This window comes from Dipodomys ordii, unplaced genomic scaffold (assembly GCF_000151885.1).
Source record: "Dipodomys ordii isolate 6190 unplaced genomic scaffold, Dord_2.0 Scaffold15, whole genome shotgun sequence".
Taxonomy (NCBI): Eukaryota; Metazoa; Chordata; class Mammalia; order Rodentia; family Heteromyidae; genus Dipodomys; species Dipodomys ordii.
The window spans coordinates 18,708,214-18,721,377 of NW_012267231.1; the positions used below are offsets into that span (position 1 = coordinate 18,708,214).

The following is a 13,164-nucleotide window of genomic DNA, read 5'->3' on the forward strand; positions in this document are numbered from 1 at the left end:
GGGGCTCGCAGCCAATGGACTGGACAGGTCATTGGGCAGCCAGAGGCTGGCCGGTCCCGGAGAAGGATACCTCTCACCTCTGGGAGACTTAAGATTCAAAGTGAGAGCTGGCGCGGGACATCCTAGCCTCAGGAGGCTGAGCTCTGAGGATCGTGGTTCAAAGCCAGTCCAGGCAGGAAAGTCCCTGAGACTCTTTTTTTTTTTTTTTTTTTTTGGGTCCGGTCGTGGGGCCTGAACTCTGGGTCTGGGCGCTGTCCCTCAGCTCTTCAGCTCAAGGCTAGCGCTCTACCACTTGAGCCACAGCTCCACTTCCGGATTTTTTTTTGCTTATGTGGTGCTGAGGAATCGAACCCAGGGCCTCGGGCATGCAAGGCATGCGCTCTATCACTAAGCCACCTTCCCAGCCCCTCCCTGAGACTCTTATCTCCAATGAACCACCAGAAAAACAGAAGTGGAGCTGTGGCTCAAAGTGGTAGAACGCTAGCCTTGAGTGACAGAGCTCAGGATGGCGCCCAGGCCCTGAGTTCAAGCCCCTTGACTGACAAAAAAAAAAGAAGGGATATACAAAGATTGGGAAGGATGTAGAGAAGTAAAACACTCATAGCCATGAGAACGGAAAATAAAGCAGAATTTTGGAAAAATAACTTGGCAGTTCCACAAAAAGTTAAATATAGAGTTAACCATATGACCTAGTAAGTAATTCCACTTTGATGTCTGTTCCTAAGAAAATAAAATGCAAGTTTACACAAAAATGTATAAATGAAGCAAGACACCAATGGCTTATATCTGTAATCCTAGCTTACTCAGGAGGCTGAGATCTGAGGATTGTTGTTTTTTTTTAATTTTTATTTTTTTATTGTGAAAATACTGTACAGAGGGGTTACAATTACATAGGCAAGATAATGAGTACATTTCTTATCAAGCATTGTAGCCTCCTCCTTTGTTTCCCCTTCCCATCCCTTCCCATCCTCCCCCCCCCCCAAGGATTGTTGTTTGAAACCAGCCAAGGCAGAAAAATTCATGAGACTTTCACCTCCAATTAACCACCAAAAAGATGGAAATGGAGGTATGGCTTAAGTGGCTGAGGGCCAGCCTTGATTAATGAAAGCTAAGCCCCACACACAAAAAAATGTGTATATGAGTGTTCATAATTTACGGTCTGGTTGTGGAACACCCTAGATTTACTTTTTTATTATCTTCAAAGAGTTGCACAAGAAGGTTCCAAGTTGACATGTCCACTTCTGTATACAGGGCCTCTTGGTCAGAGGCCCACTTCCGCCATGCTCCCCTCCAACACAGATTTTTTAACTGGTGAAGATACAGACAAATGTGATGTATCCCTGTTGAATTGGTAGCTCTTTTGTACAGCTATATAAAGATAATAAAATATAAAATTTTAAATCTGGTATATCTGTTCACTGGAATATTTTAAAACCATGAAAATGATGAAGAGTTGATATATCGATAGACCAGTAAATGGCTTACTGAGTAAAAAAAAAAAGGCAACATATTATATGACCATGTTTATGGGAAATGTCAAAAAAAACAGGCAATCACATAGAAACAAAGTGATGACAGGTTTGCCTGGGACTGGGGAGGGGGGAGGGGAATCAAGGAGAGGGTTTATACTAAAGTGATAAAAATCTTCTAAAGTTAAATTGTGGTGATAGCTGTACAACACAATGAATACTAAAAGCCATTAAATTGTTTTATGTGTGTGCACACAAGTAACCATTATTGGAGCTTTAATTCAGGGTCTGTAGGTACTGTCTTTTAGCTTTTTACTCAAGGCTAGTTCTCTACCACTTGAGCCACAGCTCTACTTCTGACTTTTTGGTGGTTCATTGGAGATAAGATTCTCAAAGACATTCTTTCCCTCTCTCGTATTAAACTTTGATGCTCAGAATTCAGACTCCTGAGTGATACAGCTTGGATTCTTAGAAACAGGAGAATGTCATATATACATGATGAACAAAAAATATTAGACAATTTTTAGAGAAGGATTTTTTTCTTTAGTTAGTTCAATACTGGGGCTTGAACTCAGGGTCTGGGCACGGTCCCTGAGCTCTTTTGCTCAAGGCTAGTGTTTTACTACTTGAGCCACAGAACCACGTCCTGTTTTCTGTTGGTTAATTGGAGATAAGAGTCTCACGGACTTTCCTGCCCACGCTGGCTTTGAACCCCAATCCTCAAATCTCAGCCTCCTGAGTAGGTAGGGTGATAGGTGTGAGCCTCCAGCGCCCAACTTATTAACATATTTTTATACAAGTGGAAGCAGGCATCATAAATGATGCATAAGCTCACCTAGCTTCTGTGAAGAAGGAATGAAATTCTAACCCAGAATCTCCAAAACTGCCATTGAATTTCCACCCCATCCCCTGTGTTCTCCATGGGCTGTGGGAGGGGCTGTAATCCATGGTCCTGTGTCGGCGTTCAGCATGGCCTGGCTGCAGCGGATCACTGAGCCAGTGGGTTGCAGGCCTTGCTAGGAGCCAGCGACCACCCACAGATGCCAGCGAAATCCCAAGCACCAATGGATTTGGACCTCTAATCCTAACTACTTAAGAGGCTGAAATCAGAGGATCTTGGTTCCACCAGTGTGGGCAGAAAAGCTTCTTATCTCCAATTAACCAGAAAAAAGCCAGAAATGGAGGTTTGGTTCAAGTGGCAGAGACAAGATTTTTTTTTTTAAGTGAGAATGTGAGGCTTTGAGTTCAAACCCAAGTACCAGCACAAAAAGAAAATATATATATATATATATATATATATATATATATATGTGAATATGAGACAGACACAGAGAGACAGCAACAGAAAGACAGAAGGGGCTAGGAGTGTGGCTTAGTGGTAGAGTGCTTGCCTAGCATGCATGAAGCCCTGGGTTTGATTCCTCAGTACCATATACATAGAAAAGCCAGAAGAGGTTTTGTGGCTCAAGTGGTAGAGTGCCAGCCTTGAACAAAAGACTGGCCAAATAAAGAAAGAGGAAGAGAAGAAGGAAGAGGAGGAGGAAGAGGAGGAGGAGGAGGAGGAGGAAGAGGGGGAGGAGGAAGAGAGAGAGGAAGGAAGGAAGGAAGGAGAGAGTAAGTCCTGTCTCCTGAAGCACTGTGGCACATTGAGGAGTGACTTGATAAACTAGTGCTGCAATCAGTGTAGGCTACCATACTACAGATAGAAAAGGCTGCATCTGGGCTCTGGTGGCTCACACCTGTCATCCCAGCTACTCAGGAGCCTGAGATCTGAAGATCACAGTTGGAAGCCAGCCTGGCAGGAAAGTTCATGAGATTCCCATCTCCAACCAGAAAACAGGAAGTGGTGCTGGGGCTCAAGGTGGTGGAGTGCTAGTCTCTACAGCCAATGTTGCTGGAGCCTCCTCGGGTTGTTATCACAGAGGATGAAAGTGAAGAACTTTACTCAGAAGAGAAATATCTGCCACATCCACTCATCTTCCCTAGGCAGCTCTCTGTGTTTTGGTGTGTCTTAAGCATCTTTTTTTTTTTTGGTATGCTGGCCCTAGGACACTGTCCCTGAGCTTCCTTTTGCTCAAGGCCAGTGCTTTCCCATGTGAACCACAGCTCCACTTCAGTCTTTTTTGGTGGTTAGTTGGAGAAAAGAGTCTCAGACTTTCCTGCCCTGAGCTGGCTCTGAACCATGTCCTCAGATCTCAACTTCCTGAGTAGCTAGGATTACAGGTGTGAGCCACCAGCATCTGGCCCTTCCCAGATGTTCATCCTAAATTAAACCTGTTTGTCTATTGCATTCACTTTTCCTTCCTTCCTTCCTTCCTTTTTTTTTTTCGGCCATGGGACTTGAACTCTGGGCCTGGGCACTGTCCCTCAGCTCTTCAGCTCAAGGTTAGCGCTCTACCACTTGAGCCACAGTGCCACTTCCAGCTTTTTCTGTTTATGTGGTACTGAGGAATTGAACCCAGGGCCTAATACATGAGAGGCAAGCACTATACCACCGAGCCACCTTCCCAGCCCTGCATTCACTTTTCTTCTCTTTTCCTTCACTCATACTCTGAATAATGGAAACATTTTCTTACAGCCTGTACATCCCACACCCACTGAAAGGGAGTCACTCCACACTCAAGCAGGGAGGGAGGGTGTTACAAGGTTTTATAAAAATAATTTGTTACTTAGAAGGCTGAGATCTTAGGATCACAATTCAAAGCTGGCCCAGGCCAAAAAAAAAAAAAAAAAAGCTGAAGGCAGAGCTGTGGCTCAAGAGATAGAACCCCCTAGGATCCTTTTCCGGTTCATAAGCGTGATGATTGGGTTCTCACACGCTTGCGTGACATGTGCTTCCCTCTAAACCTTGTTACGACGTGGGCACATTACCCTTCTGACGTGAAAAAAAAAAGAGATAGAACCCCAACCTTGAGCAAAAACACAAAGGGACAGCACCCAGGTCCTGAGTTCAAGCCCCAATGGTTTAATTGGAGGCAAAAGAGTCTCTTGAGCCAGATGCTGGTGGCTCTCACCTGTCATCCTATCTACTCAGGAGGCTGAAATCTGAGGATCATGTTTTAAAGCCAACCCAGACAAAAAAGTCTATGAGACTTTTATCTCCAATAAACCACAAAAAGCTGGAGGTGAGGCTGTGGCTCAAGTGGTAGAGCACCAACCTTTATCAAAGAACAAAAACAAATGAAACAAAAAAAAACATCAGTGACAGCACTCAGGCCCTGAGTTCAAGCCTTAGGCCTGGCACAAAGAAAAAAGGTCTCTTGGATTTGTCTGCCTGGGCAGTTGACTTCAAACTGAGATCCTTAGATCTCAGCCTGTTGAGAAGCTAGGCTGCCAGGGTGAGCCCACACACGTGGTAACAGTGTTTACAACACTGATATTTTTTCATATATACGTTATCTGGCTGTTTACACAGTAGTCATCGGCTGTCTCAGGGAACCCTAGTCATGGCTCTGATCTCATGGGAGCTGGTGTAGCTGGTGTCTGTTGCTTCTATGGGAGAAATTAGGGAAGAGAGGTTCACTCAGTCAGCTGTCTGGAGGATTCTGCCAGTGATCACAAGGCAAATGAATTGCAGGAAACCCATCAACCCTGTGGAAAGATGTGCTGATGATGTAACCCTGTTAGCATCTGCAATCAGAAATAACCAGAAGTGAAACTGTGGCTCATGTGGTAGAGTGCCAGGCTTGAGTGAAAAAAGTAAGGGGACACAGGCACAAAAATAATAGAACATAATAATCATAATCAGACAGTGGCCGCGATGTCTCATTGTGAGGACATGTTCAAGTTAGGAATAATGGAGAGGCAAGCCCGCACACGGACCAGTACCCACACACAGCTTCAGCCTGTCAGAGGGGAAAGGAGAGGACAGGGCCACATTGAGAGACCAAAGGAGAAAAGGGTAGAGGTCAGTGAAGCCAGGGTCACATGAGGCTTTTAGCACACACCATGCCTGGGACCTGGGGTGACTTTCTCACTGGCTTTCTTTAAGCCTTCTCAGTCGAATAGGGACAATGTCTATTCCAGATGCTGGCATGAGGAATGCAGGGCATCATGTATCTCAAATTCGTTAGTATGAATGAGGCTCTGGGGTTCAATTCCCAGCACCAAAATAAAATAAGCCAGGCACTAGTATCTCATGCCTGTCATCCTAACTACTAAGGAAGCTGACATCTGAGGATTGGCGTTCAAAGCCAGCCTGGGCAGGAAAGTCTGTGAGACTCTTGTCTCCAATAAACCATTCAGAAAACTGGAAGTAGTGCTGTGGCTCAAAGTGGAAGAGTGCTAGCCTTGAGCAAAAGATCTCAGGGATGACACACGGGCCCTTAGTTCAAGCCCCATGAAGCAATGACTAAATGAAATAAAATAATGCAGTGAACTAAAAGTCTCCAGAACAAGGACAGTAGCCAGCAAGCATTATTACTCTCACTTGTAAGATCTGAAGCTGTCAGCCTCAGGAAGTAAACTTAATCCAAAACCTAGTGAATGTTCATTTTCATTTACTTATTTGTATTGTCCCCCCCCCTTTTAGTGCCAATACTGGGCCTCAATCTATTCCTTTTAACTTTTCCACTCGAGGCCGGCATCTCTGCTGTTTGAGTCACTCTACTTCTAGCTTTTTGCAGTTCCTTGGAGATGAGAGTCTCAATATTACAGATTTTTCTTCCCAGGTTGGCTTTGAACCTGGATCTTCAGATCTCAGCCTCCTAGGTAGTTAAGATTGCAGGCCTGAGCTACCAGCACCTAGCTTAAACCATTTTTTTAAAAAATTTGTTTCAGAAGTAAATGAATAAATAAAACATACAGATTCAGTTTAAAAGTCCAGGTCACGGACCAAACTGGGAAGGGTGACTGATTACCCCATGTCACATTGCAAAAACCCCGGGGTGTGACAACCAGACTGTGTGGACTCTTGTGTAAATCTGTTCCAGGTAGGGAAACACGTACTGCACTTCCCTTTCTGTCATTCTATTGGTTCCTATCTCCCAGCTCTGATTAACCCAAATTGAATGAAAACAAAAAACAAGCAAGAGGTGGTGACTAACGCTTGTAAACCTAGCCACTCAAGAAGCTGAGCCAGGTGACGGTGGCTCATGCCTGTTCAAAGCCCACCCAGGTGGAAAAGAGCGTGAGACTCTTATCTCCAATTAACCACTAGAAAACTGGAAGGGGCGCTGTGGCTCAAGTGGTAGAGCACTTAGCCTTGAGCTGAAGGGCTGAAGGATAGTACCCAGGCCCAGAGTTCAAGCCCCACAACCAACAAAAACAAAAAGAAACTGAGATCAGAGGATCACAGTTCAAAGTCAACCTGGGCAGGAAGGTCCATGAGACCCTTATTTCTTAATTTACCAGAAAAATAAAAAGAAACAAGCAAACAAACAAGTAGAGGGAAGGGGTGCAAGAAGTGAAACACCAGCCTTGAGCAAAATGTTCAGGCAAGAACACAGAGGCCCAAGTTCAAGTCCTGAGGCGCGCACGTGCGCATACACACACACACACACACACACACACACACACACACACACACACACACAAATTAAACATGAGAAAGAGTCTATTATAGGGCAAGAAAACACCGCCACCTTCCTGCTCATCACCCCAACTTCATCCTGGTCCTTGACATCCAGCTCTGTGTTGGCTGAAGTTCTGAGCAGGCTTGAAAAAATGAAGACCAAAATCCAGAATGAATACAAATATATGGAATTTATTCATTTACATGGAGACAAGATGTACATCCTGTACAATGTACAAGTGAGGCAACAATACAAATGAATTGACTTTCCAAGTAAGTTGCATCACCAATGCTCTTTCAAAATAGTTTGAGAGCAGGTTTTTTGTTTTTGTTTTTTTGGGGGGGGGTCTGGTTATGGGGTCTGAACTCTGGGCCTGGGCACTGTCCCTCAGCTCTTCAGCTCAAGGCTAGCACTCTACCACTTGAGCCACAGCGCCACTTTCGGCTTTTTTTTCCTGCTCATGTGGTGCTGAGGAATCGAACCCAGGGCCTCAAGCATGCAAGGCAAGCGCTCTACCACTGAGCCACCTTCCCAGCCCCTGAGTGCTGGTTTTACAGGAGCTGTGGCCCACACTCCTGTGATCTTCCTGATAATCTTCATGGTCAGTAATATTGCTTCAGAAGAGAAAACATCTCAAAGAGATGCCCTGTAACTTCCAGAAATGTCAGCCAGCACGATTTTGTTTCAAATTTCTTCAAGAAGCCATTTTCCTAGGAGAGAATGAAATTTGCATTTGTAAAAAGCATTTGTATCTCATTACATTCACAGAAAAATAAAGGTGTTGCTTTCAGTCATAGAAGAAAGGAAGAAAGGAAAAAAGAAAGAAAAGAAAGAAAGGAGGGAAGGAAGAAAGAAAGAAAGAGAGAGCGAGAGATGGGGAAGGAAGGAGGGAAGGAGGGAGGGAGGAAGGGAAGGAGGCAAGAAAGAGAAGAAAAGAAAGAAAGCCAACCAGGTACTGATTGACTCATATCTGTAATCCTAGCTACTCAGGAGGCTGCAATCTGGAGAATCACAATTTAAAGTCAGCTGAGGCAGAAAAGTCTGTAAGAATCCATCTCCAATGAACTAGCACAAAAGCATGAAGGAAGGCCTGGCTCAATTGGTAGAACACCAACACTGATTACTAAGCAAGAGCACAATGCACTAGATATCAAGCCCTAGTACACACACACACACACACACACACACACACACACACACACACACACACAGAGTTGATCAAGCAGAACTCAAAGTCAGAAGAATTCTACAGTGTTGAAACTATCTTTACAATCAGGTCCACAACAAAAAGGGTAGCTGTACAAAATTGTGTAAGAAAGGCACTTCTGCCTACGTGCCCGGTGGGGTCACCACGAAGCACAGGCTGGCTAGCACGGCTGCCAGGGGATGCTGTTTCCTCTTTCCTGGAGATACATGCATGTTTCCCCCACACTCGTGGCACTCAGAGGCTTCATGACGCTCATGCTCTCTCCTGACAATGACTGTGTCGTGGGTGGGCCAGGCAGAGGCCATGTCAGCATGTTACATTCATTCCACTTCCTAAGGGGTCATGAATGAAAGTCACTTAGCCGCATGAAGGGGAAAAGATATTTTCACAAACTAGATACCAATAAAGAGAAGCATGGACTAGGAAAATACATCCGCCATTTAAGAATTTGTGCAAATGTAAGAGACTGCCATCAAGTGTTGTCATGAAAGAGGAGGAGGCCTTTGAAAAGAGAAGCAGCCAAGGTACTAGTGGTTCATGCCTGTTATCCCAGCTACCCAGGAGGCTGAGATCTGAGAATCGTGGTTTGAAGCCAGCCCAGACAGTAAAATTCATGAGACTCTTTTTTTTTTTTTCTGGTCATGGGGCTTGAACTCTGGGCCTGACCACTGTCCTTCAGCCCTTCAGCTCAAGGCTAGTGCTCTACCACTTGAGCCACAACACCACTTCCAGTTTTCTGAGTGGTTTATTGGAGATAAGAGTTTCACGGACTTTCCTGCCTGGGCTGGCTTTGAACCATGATCCTCAGATCTCAGCCTCCTGAGTAGTTAGGATTAAAGGCATGAATCACCAGTACCTGGGCTTCCATGAGACTCTTATTGCCAATGAACCAACAAACTGCCAGAAGGAGAACTGTGGCTCAAGTGGTAGAGCGCCAGCCTTGAGTGATAAAGGTAAGGGACAGCATCCAGGACCTGAGTCCAAACCCGAGTATACACATAAGCATGCACAAGCGCACACACACACACACACATGTCCCTTGGCATTGGAGGCTTGGCTCAGGTGGTAGGGCACCTGCCAATGAACAATAAGTGCAGATACTAAGTTTGAATGCCAGGAGAGTGAGAGAGCAAAAGAACAAGAGAGTGAGAGAGAGCGAGAGAGCAAGAGACAGAGAGAGAGAGAGACAGAGACACACAGAGAGAGAAAGAGAGAGAGAGAGAGAAAGCCTTTAGCCAGGCACTGGTGGCTCATACCTGTTATTCTACTACTACTCAGGAGGCTGAGATCTGAGAATCATGGTTCAAAGCCAGCCCAGGCCAGGAAGGTCCATGAGACTCTTATATCTAATTAACCACCAGAAAAGCGGATGTGGCACTGTGATTCAAAGTGGTAGAGCACTAGTCTTCACAGATGAAGCTTAAGAACAATGCCCAGGCCCTGAGTTCAAGCCTCAGGACTGATTTAAAAAAAAATAAAAAGACCCAAGTTTTAACAGTCAGGATCCTTGGGAAGTACCACAATTCTGTGTAGCTCCTGGCTTTCACAAGGGGCTTTCTGTTGGTATTCATAGGAACTGTGAGAGTTTATCTTTAAACATTTTGGAAGTTCCCATACAGCCTTATAATTGCTTCAAACTGTGACCAAAATGTTTTCAAGCATGAAACTCCCTCCCACAGAAACTGTTACCATTGTCATTTCTGAATGTCATGGGCTTCCTTAATTTAACCACAAGGATATGCCCACAGAAAGCCCACCAGCAGGGTACTCTCTCCCCACCTCTGCACGGGCCAGCTTTCCCTTTGCTTGAAATCAACAGTGCAGCTCAGATTTCCCCGAGTCCTTCAGAGAGCTTCCCATTACCATCCCATAGAAAACATGACCAGGAGATCAGGTGCTGTGCTGCCTCATGCCTGTAGTCCCAGTTACTCAGAAGGCTGAGATCTGAAGATTGCAGTTTGAAGCCAGGCCAGGAAGAAAGTCTGACAGACTCTTATACCAACGAACTAACAGAAAGCCGGCAGTAAAAGTGTAGCTCAAGGGATAGAGTGCCAGCCTTGACCAGAAAAAGCTAAGAGAGAGCATGCGGTCCTGAATTCAAGCTTCAGTGACAACTCATACATGTACACACATACACACACACATACACACACACATACATGTACACACATACACACACACATACACACACACACACACACAAATACTAACAATGCATGACCAAATATCTCACATGATCCTCCCAGCCCTGAGTAAATCTGAGCTACAAAGCCCTGCTACGGGAAGATTAAAATGACTGAGAAATGGATAGGTGTGGCAAAGCCCACAATGAAACAAGAAGGCCTCCAACAAAAGAGGAAAGGCATCAAATGGAAGATTAGTAACTTTGACTGCATCAAATTTTTAAACATTTATAGGAGCTGGGAATGTGGCTTAGTGGTAGATTGGTTGCCTAGCATGCATGAAGCCCTAGGTTCTATTCCTCAGTACCACATAAACAGAAAAAGCCAGAAGTGGTGCTGTGGCTCAAGTGGTAGAGTGCTAGCCTTGAGCAAAAGCAGCTCAGGGACAGAGCCCAGGCCCTGAGTTCAAACCCTGCACTGGTGGCGCACACCTGTCACCCCAGCAACTCAGGAGGCTGAGATCTGAGGACTGCAGTTCAAAGCTAGCCTGGGCAGGAGAGTCTGTGAGACTCTTATCTCCATTAAACTACAAGGTTAAGAGAAGAAAAAGCCAGAAGTGGTAATGTGTGGCTCAAGTGGTAGAGCACTAACCTTGAGCAAAAGAAACCCAGGGACAGCACCCAGGCCCTGAGTTCAAGCCCCAGGACTATTGTTAAAAAAATTTACTAAAATAACATCTACACTAAACCTCCCAAAGAGAATAAAACTCCTAGGCTGGGCATGCTGCTGTTGGTTTGTTCACACTAGCATTCCTGTGATGGAATTGAGAACAGTGAGATTCTCCTGGTGTACCTACCCAGCCTCCGTTCTGCTTCATCCAGTCCCCGGCAGTGCTCATGATAAACTCAGCCACGAAGAACGAAATGTGCTCAATGTCCATGCTCCGGGCCACCTGCCCTGGGGGCAGCTTCTTGATGAGCACCCCGGAGAAAGCAAAGATGGTCACGATTCGTCCCCAGTTTATGACCCCATCCTCAAATTCCCCTGCCATTACTTGGTTAAAGACAGTTCTGGCGGCCTCCAGAGAGGCCACGGGCAAGCTGTCCAAGTAGCCCTTCATATTCTCTTCCACCTTTTCTTGGACTGAGGAAGCCAGGCTGCGAAGGACTTGGGAGGTTTTGCTGGGCTCAGATCCTGAGGTAGAAGTCTGCAGGACGAACTGCAGGTAATCCTGCACCAGCCTGTAGGTCAGGGCCAGCTCGGTGTCCATCATCTTCCCCCAGTGTGTGTTGCTGTCGGCCACCCAGAGAAACTGAGGATCCCAGAGCTTGCTGAGGCTGCGGCACATTTTAATCATTCAGGGTAGGTGGAATTTCTGCTTTCATGACGTTACAATATCCTTCCTCTTTGTGACTTTCCTGTGAAGGGTGTAGTGAAAGAAAAAGTTTAAATCATACAAAAGGGGGAAAAAATTGTCAGACAGAAGTCACTTCCTCATCCGGTATTTCATTGGGTTACAAAGCCAGCAACCTCAGCAAAGGCACTGCAGATAGCTCATCCCTATAATCCCAGCTATTCAGAAGGCTGAGATCCAAGGATCTGTGTACTAAGCCAGTCCAGGTAGGAAAGTCCATAAAACTCAATCTCCAGTTGAATAGATAAACAAACAAACAAACAAACTGGAGCCAGGCACTGGTGGCTCATCCTTGTAATCCTAGCTGCTCAGGAGGCCGAGATTTGAGGATCATGGTTCAAAGCTAGCCCGGGCAGTCTCTTATCTCCAATTAACTGCCCCCAAATCAGAAAAAATCAGAAGTTGCACGGGGCTCAAAGTGGTAGAGCAACATCCCTGAGAACAAAGAGCTCAGATACAGTGCCCACAACTGACAAAATAATAATAATAAAAGTAAAAATAAAATTGGAAGTGGAGGTGTGTGGCTCAAATGGTAGAGCACCAATCTTGAGAGAAAAAACTAAGGGAGAGCTTGTAGCCCTGACTTAAAGCCCAAGTACAAACACACACACACAAACACACACACACACACACACACACAGAGTATTAATGTGAATTAAATGGAGGAATTTGGATCCTTTTAACTTGATGATATATTTATTTGCACAACTCCTGTGAAACTCTTCGGCAGTTCCTCCAAAGAGTTAAATATAGAACTACTGAAATAACCAGTGTTTTCACTTGTGGATTTGGAAATTGTTAAAGTCATGTCAATGCAAAATAGTAATACTGAGCTAGACACCCATGGTTTACACCTGTAATCCCAGCTACTTGGGAGGCTGAGATCTGAGGATCTCGGATTGAAGCCAGCCCAGGCAGGCAAGTCCATGAGACTCTTATCTCCAATAAACTAGCCAAAAAGCCAGAAGTGTTGCTGTGGCCCAAGTGGTAGAGTTCCAGCCTTGAACAAAAGAGGCTTGGGGACAGTGTCCAGGCCCTGAGTTCAAGCCCCAGGACCAGTACCAAAAAAACAAACAAAAAAAGCAATACTGGTACAATGCTTACTCAACCAAATTGCTTGAGGAACCGGAACTTCAGAAAAAGCCCACAAGCCTGCCTTTTCTTACCTGTAGCAGGTTTTATTTGTGTCTGTTTACATTTTATTAGTGCTTATTAACCATACATGTTTCATTACAACATTTCCATACAAGCATATAGCGTTCTCTGCTCATACTCCCCCATCCCCTTCTCCTATCCACCCCTCCCCCACACCCCTTCCTAATTTCATGTTCCCCTTTCTAATTTCATGTTTTTTGGTTTTCCTTTCCACCCACCCTAGGTTGTCCATATGAGAAAAATTAAAAAAAAAAAACCACCATGTGACACTTGCCTTCCTGAG

The 13,164-nt window shown here is 45.1% G+C and overlaps 1 protein-coding gene across 1 annotated transcript; it reads right to left on the minus strand.

The window, feature by feature from the left end:
• Positions 1–7,450: 7,450 nt before the first annotated feature.
• On the minus strand, positions 7,451–11,728 carry Bcl2a1 (BCL2-related protein A1). The gene is made up of 2 exons (XM_013011999.1): positions 11,169–11,728; positions 7,451–7,692 (listed from the first exon to the last, which is right to left on the minus strand). The coding sequence occupies exons 1-2, from the start codon at positions 11,667–11,669 to the stop codon at positions 7,585–7,587; spliced, it is 609 nt and encodes a 202-aa protein (XP_012867453.1). The 5' UTR covers positions 11,670–11,728; the 3' UTR covers positions 7,451–7,584.
• Between the last annotated feature and the right edge of the window lie 1,436 nt (positions 11,729–13,164).